This window comes from Seriola aureovittata, chromosome 14 (genome assembly GCF_021018895.1).
Source record: "Seriola aureovittata isolate HTS-2021-v1 ecotype China chromosome 14, ASM2101889v1, whole genome shotgun sequence".
NCBI lineage: Eukaryota > Metazoa > Chordata > Actinopteri > Carangiformes > Carangidae > Seriola > Seriola aureovittata.
Window position 1 is genome coordinate 1903714 of NC_079377.1, and position 19613 is coordinate 1923326.

The 19613-nt window shown below is 41.6% G+C and overlaps 2 protein-coding genes across 9 annotated transcripts; one reads left to right on the forward strand and one right to left on the reverse strand.

Annotated features, from left to right (window-relative positions):
* The first annotated feature begins 625 nt into the window (after positions 1–625).
* tk2 (thymidine kinase 2) lies at positions 626–9030 on the forward strand. Of its 7 annotated transcripts, none has more exons than XM_056395663.1 (11): positions 626–871; positions 2465–2581; positions 2757–2831; positions 3784–3837; positions 4188–4283; positions 4383–4456; positions 5138–5226; positions 6983–7062; positions 7294–7374; positions 8287–8376; positions 8411–9030. In XM_056395663.1, the coding sequence occupies exons 1-10, from the start codon at positions 809–811 to the stop codon at positions 8371–8373; spliced, it is 816 nt and encodes a 271-aa protein (XP_056251638.1). In that variant the 5' UTR covers positions 626–808; the 3' UTR covers positions 8374–8376; positions 8411–9030. The 7 variants fall into 7 exon arrangements, with proteins under 7 accessions (XP_056251638.1, XP_056251639.1, XP_056251636.1 ...); XM_056395664.1 differs by having other exon boundaries at positions 4188–4277; XM_056395661.1 differs by having other exon boundaries at positions 627–871; positions 2544–2581; positions 8413–9030.
* A 430-nt stretch (positions 9031–9460) lies between these two features.
* si:ch211-189a15.5 (uncharacterized) lies at positions 9461–19195 on the reverse strand. 2 transcript variants are annotated; one of them, XM_056394536.1, is made up of 6 exons: positions 18784–19193; positions 16622–16731; positions 16373–16505; positions 14863–14985; positions 12651–13188; positions 9461–10282 (listed from the first exon to the last, which is right to left on the reverse strand). In XM_056394536.1, exons 1-6 carry the CDS (start codon positions 19120–19122, stop codon positions 9813–9815), a joined length of 1713 nt encoding a protein of 570 aa, XP_056250511.1. In that variant the 5' UTR covers positions 19123–19193; the 3' UTR covers positions 9461–9812. The 2 variants fall into 2 exon arrangements, with proteins under 2 accessions (XP_056250511.1, XP_056250512.1); XM_056394537.1 differs by lacking the exon at positions 14863–14985 and having other exon boundaries at positions 18784–19195.
* Between the last annotated feature and the right edge of the window lie 418 nt (positions 19196–19613).

A 19613-nucleotide genomic window follows, 5' to 3' on the forward strand; every position in this document is an offset into this window, starting at 1 on the left:
AGACAGGAATGTTTTTTTTTTATGTAACTGCAGTCAGTTAAGATAAAGGTGAATAAAAAGAAAGTGACTTAAATGAAGATATTAAAATGAGAGCACAATTTCACAGTTTGAATAGCTTTTTTGTTTTTTGACGAAGTTATGGTCTAAATGATCAGCTCAATATCCAGCATTTCTCTATGTTCCCGTGTTACCGGAACTACAGAAAGTTTTTTTTTTGATAATCTTTATAACAGTCAAAAAAATAAATAAAATCCCATTCAGGATAACTGCGGAAACTAAAGAAACAACTGCACAAGCACTAATAAGAATAAGAACATTAGGTATCAACAGGTATCAAGAAAGAAAATGAATGAATTAATAAATAAATAAATAAATAAGAAGAAAACAAAAGAAAAATAATAAACTTAATAATAAACGAGAAAAATAAAAAGTTCATAAATATTCATATGTTGGGCTTTTTTTTCTTTTAAAAAAAAAATAAAAGCATTTCACATATTTTTATACAATATTATTTAATTTAAATAGGCATCAAATATCAGTGTGTTTTTTAAGAAACGACATTAATTGTATAAAGTATTTTGCTAAAAGTATACCGGAACTACAGAAACACCACCAGGAGGAGAGTCGTCACTTCCTGTTTGAGTCAGATCGTTATCGAGCATCATCTTCATCTCGGTGTGTTTCAACATGATGGTAGCTGCTTTGGGAATGGCGCAGTTATGGAGGTGCGTCAGGCTCCTGGCGGCTCGCCGTGCCGGGGCTCCGTCCTCGGTCGGTGCTGCCGGGTGTCACCGGGCTCTAATGCCCGATGCTGGGAACGTCAGCCGGGTTCAGAGCAGAGCACACAGCGTTACGCAGCACCGTCCTCCAGGTCAGTGGAGCTTCGAGCCATTTTAATCATATCTGCAGCTGTCGACAGGTGTTAAAATGTTTCCTCTAAAAGACCCGGGAAGCTACTGACACATATTTCAAGTTTTACAAACGTCATTGTTTCTTCAGCTAAGGGCTGTTACGTTGTTATTAAATGTTTTTGTTTGAGTTTTAGGCTGAAAATCCTCACTGGTCCGGAACTTATTTATAATATGTGGACCTGTAATTAATTAGTGATCTTGTTCAACTGGTTAATCCACCCATCCCTTTTCCGTTGTTTATCCTGGTCGTGATTAAAGATACTATTTAGACCTGCCAGTGTTATTATGCAGTATGTACAGTATATAGAGCTGGGAAGAACAGAAAAAGTGCCTTATTATGTCAATAAATTCACACATTTGGTAAATAATTCCATGGCAGTTTGACTTTATTGGTTTTATTGATATCATTCACATTTTAAACCATAGTCTCAGCCCCACACATGCCCCTCCTCTTTGACCATTTTTGCTACTTCCATCTTTATTGACTGTATATGTTACAAATCCTGTCCACATGTCTTAAATTAATTACTATATAATAGGCTCCATATGCAAGATTCTCCACTGCAAATTCTTATTTCACAAATACAAAATGCTGTTTATACTCTTGATTATTACATTACATTAGATTTACTCATTTGGTAGACGCTCCGAAGCGACTTACAGGCGAGGGACATCACTAAAGCCTTAATTATGATGACATGCACTTATACTTTTAATTATATCCTTTATTCATTTCTTTAAAACTCATCGCTCCATGTCATATGAGCAAACTGTAACCTGGCTGGTTGGCTGTGATTCTAGTTTTTAATTCTACAAAAGAGCAACACTTGACTCTGAATACAGTCACATGGTTTTAGTGATTAAAGGCGATACTTTCTTCCAGCTGTTCTCATGGCTGCCCCCCCCATGTCGTTTTTTTGGTTGCTTGTAATATTCCTAAGAAATATGTTTTTTCCTCTTAAAATTCCTCTTAATATTTCTTTTCTTTTTTTTCCCTCAATGTTTCCCTAATACTGCGTCGTACTCTTCAGACCCTGAGCTGTTGGACAGTTCATTTAGTGCACGTTAAGTAGTTATCAGCTGTCTGAATGTAATTGAATTTGTTCCTCACATTCACTGACACACCTGTCACACACGGTGGACATAGTGAGGAAGGAGGAAGCACACTCATGGAGGTCAACCTTGCGCTTTCTCTAGTCTCATGCACATCTTTCTTCTTCACTGAAAGTTGCTCCCAGGAGTGTTGGGAAAAGCTCTTGAGAGGAAACTCTTAGGTCAGGACTCTGAGTGCTGTTTGGGAGGACTAGTGGTCCGACGACCCCTGACCTCTGTCTGTCACATGCTCACTTCTGCTAACCCCTGCTTTGACTAACTGATGTGTGTACAATGCAGTGTGTAAGTGCCATGTTTGTCATAGTGACAGGGACTGTTAAAGTGTGGTTTTTATTTGGGGTTCTTGACGTCCATATTGGATAAAGAAAAAGCCTGTACACCTACTTACACACTGCACTGTACCTGTTGTGCGTCTCTCTGTCCCTCTGACCTCGCTGTAGCCTGCTGACCTGAGAGAGGCCAGCACTCGGAGTTTGTGGGAACTGAAGTCTTGTCTCACTATGTTGTCTTCCTTCCAAGGAAAGCTTGTGCGGGATGGAGAGGAAAAGAAACCAGTGGTGAGTCCCCACCATATGATCAGCAATCATCACTTCATGTTCATCTACACTCTGTGGGACTTTATAGTGACTAAATACTAATCACCACACGTCACATAGCCTGCTAAAACAAGATGTCATACACCAAACAACAGTGAAGTCCTGTTAACATCTGTCCCTCTGTCACTGCTCTCAGATCTGTGTGGAGGGGAACATTGCCAGCGGGAAGACAACATGTCTGGAGTATTTCAGCAAAACCAGCAACATAGAGGTAAAACAAAGCAAAGTCCTTCTACAGCAGAGCTGTGCTTACTGAAGATGTGTGTGCATGTCCTCCCCCCAGGAACTACCACTCTAATTGTTACACATGTTGGCTTGAGTCGTAACAACTGCCATTTGTACGGTGGCCTCCGAGGCTCAACGTACTGCAAACAGACAAAACACAAACAAATTCAGAAAACATCTTCGTCAGTTGTAAATATACACAAACAGGCTGTATCTGTTTGTGTTGTGTGTATTTGCATGTGTTTTCTTCAGTTGGAGTGCGTTTAACCTCAGGGCCACCGTATGTTTGACATGCGGGGGAGGCTGGACTTTGAATGAAAGGTTTTTATAATGAGTCTTTTTCCTTATGAAGGTTGAAACTGATGAAATGAGCTGAAGTCTCTGAGCAGCACCATGATCACAGCTGCTCCACTTCTCTACATGAGGAGGAAAGGAGCTTCAGTGCTTCCTATCTTATCTCCTTTAGCAGAGGAAACACTGGACTTTCCTTTAGGAAAGGAAAGGAGAAATGCTGTCCCACAATTCCTTGCTGCAGCAACATTTAAAGTGACACACCATTGTAGTTTCACCTTGGCAGACCCACATAAATGTAGAAACAACAGAGCAGCTGTTTTATGGAGGATTTATCATCCATGTGTTAGAAATAAAGTTAGTTAAAAGTAAATCCTAGTGTAAGTGCAGTCAGATTGTTTTCCTAAGTCCTTATGAACTCTCCACATCGTTCCTTGACTTCCTGACATTTCCCATGGAGGTCGAGGAGAAGTGGTTAGAAAGGATGTTATTTTGACTGGAACTATTTTAGCTGTTTACACCCTGTGTTCATCCGTCTGCCTGAATACCTTGAGTCACAGCTCTCAGAATATCAACTGAACAGCGACCCTGGACGTCAGAAAGGTTTATGAACTTATTTTTCCTCTCTCCTCTCTTGTTTGCTCCAGGTTCTGACTGAACCAGTCTCTAAATGGAGGAATATCCGTGGACACAACCCTCTGGTACTATGCATGACAGTGTTGTTGTCATAGTGAGAGCGTACTGACCTGACATCAGACCTGTGTAATCAGGTCACAACCTAAAAGGATTTTCAGGATAGTTTCTTAGGACATTAAACAGAATAGGATTTTTAAAGTTAAAGTTTTAATGAAAGGAGATAAAAGTTGTAAATACCCATAGAGGCCTTTAGCTGCTGTGGTGTTGGATTAGATATGACCTGTGCACTGTTAGCAAGTGAACTTTAGTCCAGTGGTGACACCAGGTCACCTGTGAGGCTCCATACTTTGTGACTGTGACAGTCCAGATCAAACCTTCCCTGCATGTCTGCCATGCTTTGTCTCTGTCCCTGCAGGGTCTGATGTATCAGGATCCTGAGCGCTGGGGCATCACACTGCAGACCTACGTTCAACTCACCATGCTGGAAAGACACTTGTCCTCCATAGTAAATGTGCTGTTAGCTAGAAACACACCCGTTTCATTGTATTCTAGCTAATATAGGCTGGGAATCAGCTGTTTGGACTAAAGGTTTCTCATTGGTTGGTTTCAGTCGGCTCCGGTCAGGATGATGGAGAGGTCCATCTTCAGTGCCAAGTACATCTTTGTGGAGAATCTCTTCAGAAGGTAATGTTATTATTATTAGAGCCACATTGAGGGAAAAAAGAAATCTGAAATGACAAGAATAAAGTTGTTTGTGCTCAGTGTTTCTTTCAGCGTCATTTAATATCCTGATTATTCATTGTGAGTCATTCTTTAACTGTTCGATACTATTTGAATATTTACTGATCACAGTGTTAGAGCCTGTGGAACCTCGTTAAGACTCTCCTTTCTTCTCTGTTTCTGATCACTTGTGGCACAGACTGTGTTTTTATACAAACTGATTGATTAAGGGAGAGTCTTCATCCATTTATGGCTAATTGTGGGAGTGGAAATGAGGCTCGTGCACGTGTGCCCTATTTCTCAATGAGTGAGATTTATAAAGCAAAACCCTGTGAACGCACGGCTTTATAATTCTGATGAGAAGAAAGAGTATGAATATTTCTGGCTTTGTGTGTCACGTAGTTTTAGTCATGAATCAGTTCCACTTCACAATCAGACTCCCCTTATAAAGGATTTGTGAAAGGTTTTCAACTAGTTAATTAATTAGCTTGCTAACACTTTATAAATCATTTATAAGCTGTTATAACACAGTAGATAAAAATGGGCGACAGTGACCTGTTGCTTGCCAAATAGTGAGCCCACATGTATCTGTACTGTTGAGCCTCAAATCTTTTGTTTTCATATCGTTTTCTCCATCATTTTCAGTGGGAAAATGCCAGAGGTGGACTACGCTGTTCTGAGCGAGTGGTTTGATTGGATCACAGCTAACATTTCCATTCCTGTCGATCTGATTGGTGAGAATAACACAAAGCACAAACACACATTTAATAAACATGATCAAGACAAGAAAAACGGTGGCTGTAGTGTTCACTCATTGAAAGGTTGAGAATATAATGAGATGATACTGTGAGGACTGATGATTAGTATCCATCTGTACGGTGGAGAGTGGAGGTGTTTGTCTCGTCACACCTGCTGCCTCCATCTCCGTCTTCATGTTACCTGATTATGTAAATCTCATCTTCACAAGAATATAGACAGAACAGCAGATTAAGAATGTAACAGAACGACACATATATATAACCAAATACAAAATAAAATAACTTTGGAGTTGTTTCAATATTCATTTCGATAGTCATACAACTATTTTAATGAGGCATTCATTTAGTCTGTGTCTCATATAAATTGACCACTTTTCACATTTCGTTTTAAACGTATTCTCTCTGAGAATCAAAAGATATGTCAACTTTTCCATGATGAAGATGCCTTATATTCCTTAACTGTGGTCAGGTAGAGATCTTCTCTCATCTCAGCACCTTTAATGTTCCCAAGATGCATCACTGGACAAGTATTTGGAATTTCATATCCCAAAATATTTTTAACAACTGCAATAACGTTTTCCAAATACAGCCTTCTCTTTGTGCAGTTCCAGAATATGTGTGTGTGCTCAGCCTCCACGCTGGTTTCACAACAAGTGTGTATTTCCTGTTGCCTTCACTGGTTGACAGTGATATCAGTTCTTATTGTAAATAGTGCCAACGGATACTTCCTGTTTTCAGTGGGTGGCGCTATGACCATGACTCCAGTTAGCGTTCCAGTTAGCATTCAGATGTTTTCAGTGTGGGACTGTGATAAAAACGTGAAGTTTGGAGCAGATTGGACAATTTATTTTATATATATATATATATATATATATATATATATATATTATATATATATATATTATATGTATTTCACATTGAGGCATCAATGAGTCTTAAGCATATTCTGACCAAGTTAGAAGTGGGTGGGGCCAGTCTGCAAGGAAGAAGACATCACATGACATTTCCTGGGACTATGACTATCACTGAATATTGACATTTGCATGTGTTCAGGCCGGGACTCTTATCAAACATATAAAGCTTGGCTCGGTTTGGACAATGCATATATTATAACAACTTCCTGTTTCATGGCGAAACATGGAAATTTGCCAGGCCGCCACAGACAGGTTGGCAACAAACACTCACAAGCTTCTCAGTTTAACATAGCAATGGTGTTAAGATGAGACTGACCAAATATGGTTTTCGATCTGATCAGTTCTCTAGGAGGAGTTTGTTAAAGTATGATGTCCTTAAATCACAAAAGTGGCACCAAAATTGCAGAGTAAATTCAAAATGGCTGACTTCCTGTTAGGGTATGGGTCCGAGAGGTCACATGTGATACAGTAGATTAGATTTCGAGGTTCCCCCTGGCTGGTGAATTTGCATCAGTGTTTCTCCTCACAGTCCACCTCTTACCATCAAGCAGAAGACGACTCAGTATGAAAACACCCAGACTCTGTCACAGTAAATCTGAATCTATTGTCTGAACACACTCCAGTGACAGGAGCTGCAATAGTGCAAAACATGCAGCAGGTCATGACCCACAGAAGAAGTCATTATCATCCCCCATCAGTTACCAGGAAACCAGATATCCCACCAGTTACACATGAAAGTGTGATGGACTGTCTTGACTGTTATTAATCATGTTCAAAGCTGCAGCAGCTTGTTGATGAGACGTTTCCTCTGGCTCTAGTCTACCTGCAGACGTCTCCTCAGACCTGCCATGAGAGGTTAAAGCAGAGATGCAGAGAGGAGGAGAAAGTCATTCCACTGGTGAGGAGGCCAAAACATTTAGTTTCACTTCACAAACTGTCAGTCAACTTAAAGGGAAATGAATGGGTCAGTATTTATAACATTGTGTGTGTGTGTGTGTGTGTGTGTGTGTGTGTGTGTGTGTGTGTGTGTGTGTGTGTGTGTGTGTGTGTGTGTGTGTGTGTGTGTGTGTGTGTGTGTGTGTGTGTGTGTGTGTGTGTGTGTGTGTGTGTGTGTGTGTGCGCGCACCAGGAATATCTGGAGTCTCTGCACCAGCTGCATGAGGACTGGCTCATCAAACAGACCTTGGCCTCTCTCCCTGCTCCTGTTCTGGTGAGTGACTCTCCTCTCTGCTTTGGTTTGAGCAGGTCTTTAGTCTCAGGTGGCCACATGGATGAACCCTCATTGACTTGGCACGCTTAAAGTTATAATATGTATCCTTTCTGGATTAATATGTCTAATAATGACTAGACCTATGTTCTATATTTGGATGAGTTGTTTTCTGACATTGTTCCAAACGTTTCCACCAATTTTCAAACTTACAGAAATCCATGATTTTAATCAAGTCCGTACATCCGTCCCATTCTCGTCGACGCAATAACTCAGTAACGCCTTGATGGAACTTCTTTAAACTTGGTTCAACCATTCGCCTGGACTCGAGGACAAACTAATTCGATTTTGGTGGTCAAAGGTCACGATGACCTCACAAAACATGATTTTGGCCTTGTGAACCCCTTCTTCTGCTGTAACGTCTTTCAGAGCTCAAACACCAAACACACCTGTCACCTGTGCAGCACGGGGATGAGACGAGACGGATCTGATTCACCAGTTTACACAGCAGCTAGCAGCTCACTCTCTCTCCACTGTGTCTGTGTGTGTGTGTGTGTGTGCTCTGTAAGAGCATGTGATGACATCAGTCATTGCAGTTGTCTGTGTCCTCAGTCAAAACAGAAAGACAAACTCAACTGACAGTGAAAAATGGGTGGATCAGCTTTTATTTTTCAGGTTTACCCGTGTTTAAAGCGGGGTTTTTGACCAGTGGAAAAGGGACTATAGTGGCAGAAAATGACATATTGTACCTTTAAGCTGCAACATGGTGTGCTTCCACTCTCTCCCCAGTCTTTAATATTACCTGTCCAGATGTCAGTGACCTGTCAATCTGTTCTTTTTTTGTTTCCTTCAGCAATCACCAATCTGTGTCCAAAAAACTTTTGTGTGTGTGTGTGTCTGTGTGTGTGCGTGCAGGTGATTCCTGCTGACCACGACCTCCAGAAGATGCTGCACCAGTACGAAAAAAACCGTGAAAAGATCCTTGCTACTAGCAGCGTCTGATATACACACACACACACACACACACACACACACACACACACACACACACACACACACACAAAGATAATGGAGAGCTGTTTACAACACCCACTCATATAACTGATCTGTTACATTTACTTGTTTACATGGTTTTCTGTACTACAGAAAGAAAGGTAGCTGCTTCTTTAAGGTTCTGTTTTAGCCATTTGAAAACTCTGCAAACTCTGGTCACACAGGCTCCTTTTCATTCATTTTTAATGACGTTCTCACCAACATCACATATGAAAGGTTTTCTCACCTACAGAAACAGAACTAACTTCAACAACTGACTACAACTGAAACATTCCACTGAGCCTCAGTGTCTCTGTGAAACACCAGAGAACGTTCTTGTTGCTGCTCAGATTGAGGTGTTAAACTGATTCATTCTGTTTGTGTGCGTTTTGCTCTGTTGCTTTTTATAAGTCTGCTCAAATGTCACTATGTGATGTCAAGTGACGTTTACTTTTGTATTTTAAACCTGATGTGGTGAAAGCAGGAGCAACCACAGGTACAGAACACATGAGTTCATATACTACAGGTGCGTTTGGGAGCTGATGATAATGTGTAGGTCATTCATTTAATTAAATCTTAATTTAATCTTTGCTCTTAGTTTTACAGAATAAAAAGTTTATTCTGAAATCCTGAGTTTGTGTTTTTAAAGACCCTCTGATGAAAATCCAGTGTTTAAGCTTGTTAACATCCATATGATGTTTTTATATAATACAAGACATGAAGAGTGAAATAATCATCAACACCATGACTGAGTGTTTCCACCTTGAACTGCAGTGAACCAATGACAGTCTCATACACACAGATTCAGACAGCCAGGGTTTCATACGTCACAAACCTAAGGAACCAATCCGGTCAACTTGTGGGGATGGGAGGGGCGGGGCTAAATGTAGCAGAGGAAGAGGAGTTCAAAACATGTCTGGAGAGAGACTTTAAGTATGATCTAATAAAAATCAGAAAAAAAATCAGCTTTGTGAATTGATTTACAGAATTTACAGGCTGATTAAAATAGTGTAACAATATAAATTAAAGTAAATAAAAGGGTTACCACACCAAAGTCAAAAATCTTAATCACAAATGTGAACCTTTATTTAGTCTGACAGGTGTTCTGATACACAGACTGACAACAAATACAGTGGGCTCCAAAAGTCTGACACCACTTTCCAATTCAAGTGAATAAATATGTGTACTGGAGTAAACAGTTTTGCAATTCTGGTCAGTAGAGAAACACAAAATGCTGTTTTCTCATCCACCGCCATTACAACAATGCATTTAAATATCCCGGCAGTTAATATGATAAAATAGATTAAGGGCCTTTAACAGTGAAAAAGAAAAGGAGCATGATGCAGAGTTCACATCATTAGGAAAAACCATGCATTGACACAAATGAAATGAAATCATTTGCTGTGATGCTAGACAATGACAAAGCTCTGTGGAGGCTCCTCCTCCTCCTCCTCCTCCTCCTCCTCCGGGCCAGGATCTCCTCCCTCCTGCTGCCCCGTGCTGCCTCCTCCTTCACAGCTCTCACAGTCTGTCACAGTGGACTGCTTCTGCTCCTTCATCGCTGCAGGATCGGGCTGAGAGGATCCGCTGCACCTGCTGGCCTCATGGTTCAGTGCTGGACCCGTCTCCATCACCGGCTTCCTGAGCTTCTGCTCCTCCGCCTCTCCCTCTGTGCTCACCTTTCTGTCTTTCTTCCTCCTCTCTTTATTCGTGCTGTCCTCTCTTCTCCTGTTCTCTCCTCTTCTCCTCAGCTCCTTTTGTTTGTGCTCCTGCACACGGAGCTGGCCCATCCTCTCTGCCAGCCCTCTCAGATCCTCCTCATCGTCCTCGGTGGTCAGAGAGGAAGGCTCTGGTTGGGTCGGCCTCTTGTTGTGTTCACCTGTGGAAATCAGTTTCATATGTAAACTGCTGGCTGCAATTTATTTTCATTACAGCAAGTAACAAAACATGAGAAGATGAAACATACGTTCATCATACGAAGTGCAGAGGAGGGTTTACCTCTGGAGGGTTAGAGGCTCAGTAATGTAACATCATGAAGATGAGGGGTGTGCTATTAGACAGTCAGATATGCCACTGTTTCCACTGTGGTAGATGTCCTTTGAATATTTGTCCTCCTTTTTAAATTCTTGATTTTGGGGGCAGCTGTTTATATTACAAGACATCAGGGCTGGACAGTAACAAAGTACTTTAACTTGAGTACTGTACTTAAGTTTATTTTTCAAACACCTGTACTCTACTTGAGTATTCTTTTTTACTCTTACTCTACTACACTTACAGACAAATACTATTCTTTTGACTCCACTATGTTTCTATGAAGCAGAGCTTTTAGTCAGTTAAATGAACTTTATTCTGTTTTGGAAAATGTGATAGACTGTACGCTGTGTTCACCACAGGAAAAGAACCAATCACAGCCAACTCCTCCACTGTAAGTCATGTGTGAACCTGTCAGTGTCCTAACCATGGAGATGTTAGATAACGATGAGGCAGAAGATTCTTCAAGTCCATGTTTGAAATTTTTTAATTAAATAAAGATTCCTTTCATTTGAAATGTTTGCTGTGTTTACCACGACCAAACTCCGTCACTACCTCCAAAAATTTGAAATCCAACTTTTGAAAGCATTAATTCCAGATGAACAGCTTGTAGTTGGCTGTTTTCCTGATTCAGTTGTGTTTTCATGTTCATTTCTACAGTCTTTGTATCATATCCTGCAAGTTGTTTATTATACAGGTTCTACAGTCAGTCAGTCAGTCAGTCAGTCAGTCAGTCAGTCAGTCAGCAGGTTGTTTCAGAGTCATTAGGTTCAGTAAATGTGCAACAATACAACAATGTGTTGACATAAAAAAAAATTACTTTTGAATACAGTACAGTATTTTAAAATCAAGTTCTCCAGTACTTTAACTCAAATAAGAGTCTGACTGAACAACTTTCACGTGTATTGGAGCAATGTTTGACCATGAGGATCTACTCTGACGGAGCTGTGGACTTTGTCCACCTCTGTAGACTTTTGTCCAGTTCAGGAGAAGTAAAGTGCACACACACACACACACACACACACACACACACACACAGTGGAAAGTATGTTTGAGGGGTTTGGAAGAAAATATAATAAAACTGAATAAAATTTATATGAGATTGGAGGAAAATAACATTACAGGGTCAATCATTCAATACTTAATAGGGCTTATTACATATTTGATCCACTTGGTCCATAGTTTAATAAATTCAGTTTTCTTCAGGTCATTTTTTCCAGGACATGCATGTCATCTACTGTATCTATCCGCTCCTGTATCGTTGGGGGTTCAGGAAGTAGCCAGCGCCTTGTGAGCACTTTTTCACAAGCAGAAATCCAAATAGCCAAACATACTGTGTATTACTGTGTAATAAGTTTACACACATACAGGCATAAGGCCTTTATAAAGAGCAGAGATAACATCTTGTTAGAATCATTTTCATAAGCATCAATAAATACTCTCAATACTGGATCACTGGTGTCAGTTTTATTTCTAACATTGTGTTTAAAATGGAGATATCTGTGAAAATCTGATTTTCAGGACCATATTCTTTCAGCTTGATCTGTCAGGTATTTCATTTGCTGACAAATGTTTCTGTCAGGCTCTTTTATCCATTACACATGTGATTATTGTGCTCACTTCTAATGGTTCTAATGGCTTTTTCTGCTGTTAAGTGCAGAATTTATTTGAAATTTTCTACATAAACACATGTTCTGATGTACTTCAGACATGTATGTAATGTTTTGATTGATGTTTTTCGCAGTGGATTTTACTCCACACATAAAACCCACTGGGCATGAAAAGAACAATGATGGCCAGCGTAGCAGTCGGCAGGTGACAGGGGAGATTTATGAAAGAAAAATAGTTTATATTGGCTGATGACAAAGTCTTCAGAACATCATCACACTGTCTGCTGTGTTGTCATTCTAATATTAGTAACCTACATAGCGAAGTGAAAACTCCTGGGCCAATATACAGCTACGGCCCGAGTCTGGCCCATAAACTTCCACTTCCACATCCTCAGGTATTGTCTGACAGCTGCAAGAGTTTCTGTGTGTTTGCCAGAACTGGTTCAGATGTGGAAGTGGTGTCTGACTATCATGCTGAATAATGGCCAGATACAGGCTGTGAAACGAGACATATACTGGGCCAGAAGAAAACAACATTTCAAAGGGACTGATATTATGGAAGTGTGTGTGTGTGTGTGTGTGTGTGTGTGTGTGTGTGTGTGTTACCTGCTGCAGCCTGCTGAGGCCCTGCTGTAGGCTGAGACTCTCCGGGCCTCTGGTCCTGCTCTGCCTTGGCTCCAGCTCTCAGTGTGATGTGAAGGGAAATGGCCTGAGGGCCGCTGAACTCATCATCATCAGTGTTGATGAAGCTGCTGCTCGCGGGGTTTGCGGGGGTGGAGGTCCCACCACTGTTCCTGTCACTACAACCACTACTTCTGACACTGTCACCCAACACCTCCCCGGCTTTACTTCCATCACTGTTACTGCAGACAGCTGTAGCAGCAGCTCTGGCGTCTCTTTTGGAGAGCTCCGCATCTTTACTGTCATCGCTGTAATGATGACCGACAGCGAGGACAGCTTTACTGCTGCTCCTGCTGCCGTTCGCTGGGTGAGGCTTGTCTGGCAACAGGAGCCGGCCCCTGAAGGCCAGGTCAGGGTAGGTTCTCTGCATCTCAATGATGGACTGGTCTGCGCTGATGAGGTGGATGTGTCGAGGCTTGGGCTGGGGCTTCACTGCAATCCTGGTGTCAGAATACAGAGGTACCTGAAGAGATAAAACAGGTGAGGTCAGCATATGTTAACGTGGCTCTGTTGTTTATATACAACTGACGGAAGAATGAAACCTGGAAACACCAGTGAGGCTTGTGTCCAGGCCGATGACGTAGCCGACAGCACTGACAAAGATGCCGTGTCCTGTTGTTTTAACATTTGGTTTGTTCCTGCAGAGTTCCTTTAGAGCCTGAAAATAGGAGCAATTGGGAATATATATCTGAAACTTTCCCACATTAAACAAGACATCATATCCTCTATGATCATGTGTCAGTGTGTTTGTCTGACAGAAGCTCAGCATTGACTTTTATCTAGTTTTAAGCCACATACACTTTTTACATCTTGATGGTTTTCAGCTCTATATTTGAACCAGATGAAAGATTTTAGTCGTCGGACGTCTGGATCTGAAGTTATCAGAGAAACAAGCTGAGGAAATGTTAGACAGCTCAGCTCCCAGCTGCTGGAGACGTCCTGTCCTGTGTCACTGAAGAGAGGAGGACGCCTCTGTGCAGAATTCAGCTGCTGGTTAAAAACCTGCTGAACGTCTGCTTCATGAGTTATCAGAGAAACAAAGGTAAGCAGTTTCGGTTTCCAGCTACTCCGAGACGTCGTGTGTCCACATAAGCTGCTTTTAAAGACTTACAAAGTTTGTAAATGGGCTCGCTCCTCCACACCTGTCTGAAACCTTAAGTTCTACCTTGTGTTCTGCGTTCTCAGAGTTCAGGGCTCCTGTCTGTCTCCAGAGCTAAAGAGACGTCTGCTAGCTGCAGAGCCTTTTCCTCCCTGCTGACATCAGACTGTCTGACTGACAAACTTAAAACTCATCTTTACACCTCAACTTTCAGTCAGCACCATATTCTTTTACTTTTTCAGGCTTTGTACCTGTTACTGTTCTACCACTGGAGGGTGGGTCAGTCTCAATGAATCAGTTAAATCCAATCCTGCGTCACTCTGACTCTGTTTGCTCCCTCAAGCACATGAGCGTCCCTCTCTCTCTCTCTTCTCCCTTTCTCTTTCTCCTTCCTATCCTATCTTTCTCTACTTGTCTCCTTCCTGTCTTCTCTTCTTTCTCCTTCCTCTCCTCTCTTCCTTTTGTTTTCTCTCCTCTCTCCTTCCTGTTCTCTCTCCTCTCTCCTTCCTATCCTATCTTTCTCTACTTGTCTCCTTCCTGTCTTCTCTTCTTTCTCCTTCCTCTCCTCTCTTCCTTTTGTTTTCTCTCCTCTCTCCTTCCTGTTCTCTCTCCTCTCTCCTTCCTATCCTATCTTTCTCTACTTGTCTCCTTCCTGTCTTCTCTTCTCTTTCTCCTTCCTGTCCTCTCTTCCTTTTGTTTTCTCTCCTCTCTCCTTCCTGTCCTCTCTCCTCTCTCCTTCCTGTCCTCTCTGCAGGAACTGTATTTCTGCCTCCAGAGCTGCAGAGTCTGAATATGAGACTACTGCTACAACTATTATTAATATAATTATTACTTTCCATCTGTGTGGAACATCTCTCTGTGTCTCTCTCTCGCCCATCCTCAATCTGGTTCTGTTTGAGGTTTCTGCTTCTTGAAAGGTGTCTGTAGTCAGTATAATAAAGAGGACGGTCTAGACCTGCTCCATATAAAAAGTGCCCCCCCCCTGTTGTGAATTGGTGCTGAATAAAAATAAACTTGACCCTCTGCACTCTGTCCCACCTCTTTTTTATCTGCCTCTTCCTTCTTCCTCTCCTCTTCCCTTCGCTCTGTTGTTGTCTTCGTTGCTGTGGGTGCCTCTGGTTTTGAAGGCCCCCCTCTCCTCTGCAGAAGATCCAGCCACTCCTGCAGTGTGAGACCACAACATGAGGCCATGAAGTGACCCACTTCCTGTGACCATCGACGTACTGTATCACGTCAGTAATGTTTATAATTCCTGTTAACGAGACACACTCTCTTACACTGAGCTCAAAGCGGAGGGGCTTTCAATATCATGAGCAGAATGTAGACATGTTTCTTTTTTTCAACACATTCCTTTTCTCAAAGTCGACTTCTGTTGAATTCTTCTCATCGCAGCCTGGAACTATATTCCTCCTTTAATTTTATTTTATTGGTTTTATTGATTGAGTCTGGCTTTTTTTGGAAATGCACTGATTGCAGTGTAAGTTACTGTGGCCCTGAGAGTTCAGCAACTTAAGAACAGAGAAAACAGAGAAAACACAAACAACTTCAGAAAACATCTTCATCAGTTTGACAACACATGAGCTGCAAATACTCACAAGTAATTTTTTGCCTTAATTCTAATAGTGACAGAGAGAGAGAGAGAGAGAGAGAGAGAGACAGAGAGAGAGAGAGAGAGAGACAGAGAGACAGAGAGAGAGAGAGACAGAGAGAGAGAGAGAGAGAGAGAGAGAGAGAGAGAGAGAGAGAGACAGAGAGAGAGAGTGGAGGATGATATGCAGCAAAGGGCCAGGAGCTGGACTCGGGCCGCTGTGGTTAGGACTACACCTTCATGGTACACAAGTTCCTCCAGGCATGTTTTAAACTCTGAACAGATCATCTGCTATGATTCATATTTAGTTCAACATGTTTTCACACATTAAGGTCTGAAGCTCATCTCCTCTTACTTCCTGATTGAGAAATGTGGATCAGGCCTTTAGCCCCGCCCACCACCTGCTGTCTCCAGGTGGACAGGTGAAAGAGCAGAGAGTATGAAGATGGTTAGAGGAGGAAACATCAGAGAGACTCAGTCACATGTTTGAGCCTCAGTCAGACCCAGACTCAGAGGAGGAGTCTGAGACCAGAACCAGAGACTAGCAGACGGATCAGAATCATCAGTGTCAATCCGGATCTCAAGCATTGGAAAATATTTTGTAATTCAGATGACTCCCTTTCCTCTAGCCAACATTTTGTCCATGCCAACATGTTTTTTACGGCAGGAGCTTCTTCACCCTGCAGAGCATAAGTAATAAGCAGTAAACTAACAAACACAGCCACACTGATTTAAAATGAAAATCTGCTATTTACCTAACATCACCAGTCTTACATTATTAGATTGTTAATACTGATGCATCGCTGGAATAAAGAAGTATTTTACTGTGGCTTTAAAAGTGAAGTGTGTGTTGAGCTCTCAGGGCCACTGTAATAAGTATAAGCTGCTCTTTGATTGGATGATAACATGTCACATATGAAACCAGGTTGGAGGGTTATTGGAGGATATTTTTGATCTTACCTGTGGCTGCGGTCCCTGCTGATCTGTAACCGGCTGCTCCAGGAGGTTGCTACACTCCACCCTGGCCAGCAGCAGCTCGAAGCCCAGCAGTATGGCTCTGTCCGGGTCAGCATCCTCACTGAGTCTGAACTCACTGAAATTCATCAAACAGTAAAGAAGACAACTGAGGACAGCAGGACAAAAAGTGAGGAGTGAATTAAAAGCCTTGAATCCAGTGCAACCTCAACCCTCATCTCCCTGCTCCGTTACCTGTGTGGGGCGTCGGTGTTGGGCAGGTAGCCAATAGAGGCCAGGACTGACTGAATGGTGAAACTGCTGAGAACTGGCAGAAGACGGTAAACAAATGGACCTGTAAAAGTCTAGAGGAGACACAGAGACCGAAATACATTTAATGTATTACAACATCAAGAGATCGTACTTTATCAAGGACTTCTCAAAGCTGGTCAGTCAGGAGTAATGAGATTTAAGTTATGTAGCAAGTGGCACATTTTATATTTGATAAATAAACGTGTCTGCAGCGCTCTCTGCTGGACAAACTATGTAACTGAGACACTGGCCAGATTAATTCTAGGCAGGGTTTGACTTTGTATTGTGTAAAATTCAAGTGGCAACCTCAGGAAAATGAAGCCAACACTGAAGAACCAAAAGCTGCAGTTCCTCTAATGACCACTAGAGTCTGGCTCCATAGACTCCCATGTTAAAATGTCCAACTTTACAGCAGAAATAAACATGTTTACAGCCTGGTGCAAAAACAGCTTTGGTCTGTAGAGCTGATTTCCTCCTTCATGACACCTGTTTATATAACTCACCTGTAGGTTAACCAGCAGTTAACACTTACTACACAGTGATGAATATCTGTGTAAGATTAGATTAGACATACAGGGTTACGGAAACCTGTAGTAAAGCTTCTGCAGGACAGTGATGGACATGAGTGATGACGCCTTGATCACAGGCTTTTATAACACTCTAAACCTGTCTTCACCCACTCTCCGTGTCTTCGTGCCATTGTTTAATCACTCTGTGCTCTCAGGTGTTTCCTCTACCACATCCTGCACACAAACAGGAACTGGAACAACTCATCTGGAACCATTACTGAAGCTTCATACCAAAATAAAACAACCCTGTACAAAAGGAGACTTTACAAAATTCTTGCCTATCATATTGGAAATTATTCATTAGCGGGTCCACAAGTTACGAGGAGCATTATCACCCCCTGGTGAAAAATCCCTTCATACTTTTCATACTCCAGAAGGACTCCTGTAGACAAGGACAAACACTTCCACATGTATATGCATCTCAAAATCTAATGATTACTGATTATGGTTCAATTAAAAGTATCAGACTCAAAGATTATCACATGACCTCTCCTACAGCACCTGGTAAACAGGATTTTTTACCACTACTGTACTATAACACATAATGAACTCTTGGAGGTATGTAATGGGTTTTAATGTTTGTGGTAAAATAAAATTCAACTTTCATACAATTTAGAAACAGGTTGATTACCAATGACCTCTAATGAGTAGGGGAGAGCAGGGACGAATGAAACACAGCGATTTTCTCCAAGCCCACACAAGTCTGATATGTCAAACAGCGTCAGCGCGTACAGCACACATCACCCACTCAATATTACATGGATACGTCAGACTCCTGTGGAGTCCTGAGAGACTGTTTTGTGATAAGAACATTCACTCAAGCTGCAATTGTTTCAAGTGTCATTGACGTGATCTTATGACAGATTAATTAGATTCAGAAGTTTGCAATGTCAGAATCTTTCAGTATAGAAGGGAATCAGGGGCTCCTCTGTGTGTAATATTTCCAGAGGATGAATGAAGGGATGAGAAGAGAGAGAGAAACTCAGGATGAAACGGTGGAGACAGAAACATGGAGGAAGTAAAGAAAGTGACTCTGACTCCAAGTTTAAAGAAAAAGATGGAGGACGGAAAGAGAAACTGATTCAGAACCAGCCCAGGTGTCAGGTAATACAGAAACATGTACGGTCCAATATCAGACAACTGATTGATTTATAATGTAAATACAACAAAAATCAAACAAAAGACTGAACCCTGTAGTAAAATGATTGACAGACAAGAGACAGGGACTAACAATAAAACAGATACACAAACTAACAATACATCAACTTAATTCATTTAGGCTGTTATTTCCTGATGCTGTGTTTACATTAGTAAACAAAGATAATCAATCAGTCTGTCCAAACATTGATCTATAATCAATATATAAACCATATAGATTATGTGACAGTATTACTCCACAACGAAAATGAACTTTGACCCAGAGGAGCACTCATAAGGTAACTGACATTACCTGTAGCTGGAAGTGGCTGAAAGAAAGAAAGAAAGAAAGAAAGAAAGAAAGAAAGAAAGAAAGAAAGAAAAAATGAAGAGTGCCACCTTCAGAGTCTTGAACTCCTTCTTCCAGGGTTGGAGGAACAGGTTGACGCAGAGAGTCTCCAGCAGCTCGGTGGCTTTAATGAAGGCGGACAGGTGTCTCCTGCAGTCCGTGCTCAGGGCTTCATGGTCCTCGGCCACAGCCTGGTAAAACGGGAACACGGTGAAAATCCCCCCCGACTCCGGCTCCCTCAGCAGATACTGAGCCGCCTTCTTCAGCAGCCGCTCATCGCGGCACGGCCGAGCCTCCGGACACGGCTGCCGGTAACACTTCACATAATCCTCATAGAGCTCCTGGCGGGAAACCTCCGCCTGTTCTGCTGCTCCGCTGCCGTCCTTCATGACCGTCACACCGACTAACACACACTCACAGCTAATCTCAGTCAAAGTATGAGGAAGTGTAGCTGTCAAAAACCTGATGAGGAAGTGAAAGTGAGAGCAGTAACCCTTCATATGTGCACACACACACACACGACCGTTTAAACGCTCTCTTACACACCAATCCTGCCATTAATTACACTAATGACACATAATATGAGAGAATAGTAAAATAAACTTTATTCCATATAACAACAATTATAAACACATTTTCAGGTACTTTAGAACAAAACTGTACAAATGCACATTATACTGTAATATTACAAAGAATTACTGTGTCACAGTGTAATTGTACAGTACACTGTTATTGTAGATAGCTTTTTCTAATTTTTCATACATTTTAGGAAGTAACAGAATGTCAGAAATATTGTTAAAAGATCGGAATTATTTCCTCATTTCCTCATACCAATGTTATGATGGTTCAAGCATCTGATTTTTTTTTTTTTTTTTTTTTT

Coding starts and splice junctions, on each gene's coding strand:
- tk2 (XM_056395661.1), top strand. CDS start 688: ATGATGGTAGCTGCTTTGGGAATGGCGCAGTTATGGAGGTGCGTCAGG. Junction 5,227..6,982: donor CATTCCTGTCGATCTGATTG/GTGAGAATAACA, acceptor CTCTGGCTCTAG/TCTACCTGCAGACGTCTCCT. Junction 7,063..7,293: donor AGGAGAAAGTCATTCCACTG/GTGAGGAGGCCA, acceptor TGCGCGCACCAG/GAATATCTGGAGTCTCTGCA.
- si:ch211-189a15.5 (XM_056394536.1), bottom strand. CDS start 19,122: ATGAAGGACGGCAGCGGAGCAGCAGAACAGGCGGAGGTTTCCCGCCAG. Junction 14,986..16,372: donor AGCAGGGACCGCAGCCACAG/GTAAGATCAAAA, acceptor CTCACACTGCAG/GAGTGGCTGGATCTTCTGCA. Junction 13,189..14,862: donor AAGAGGCAGATAAAAAAGAG/GTGGGACAGAGT, acceptor TTATCTCTTCAG/GTACCTCTGTATTCTGACAC.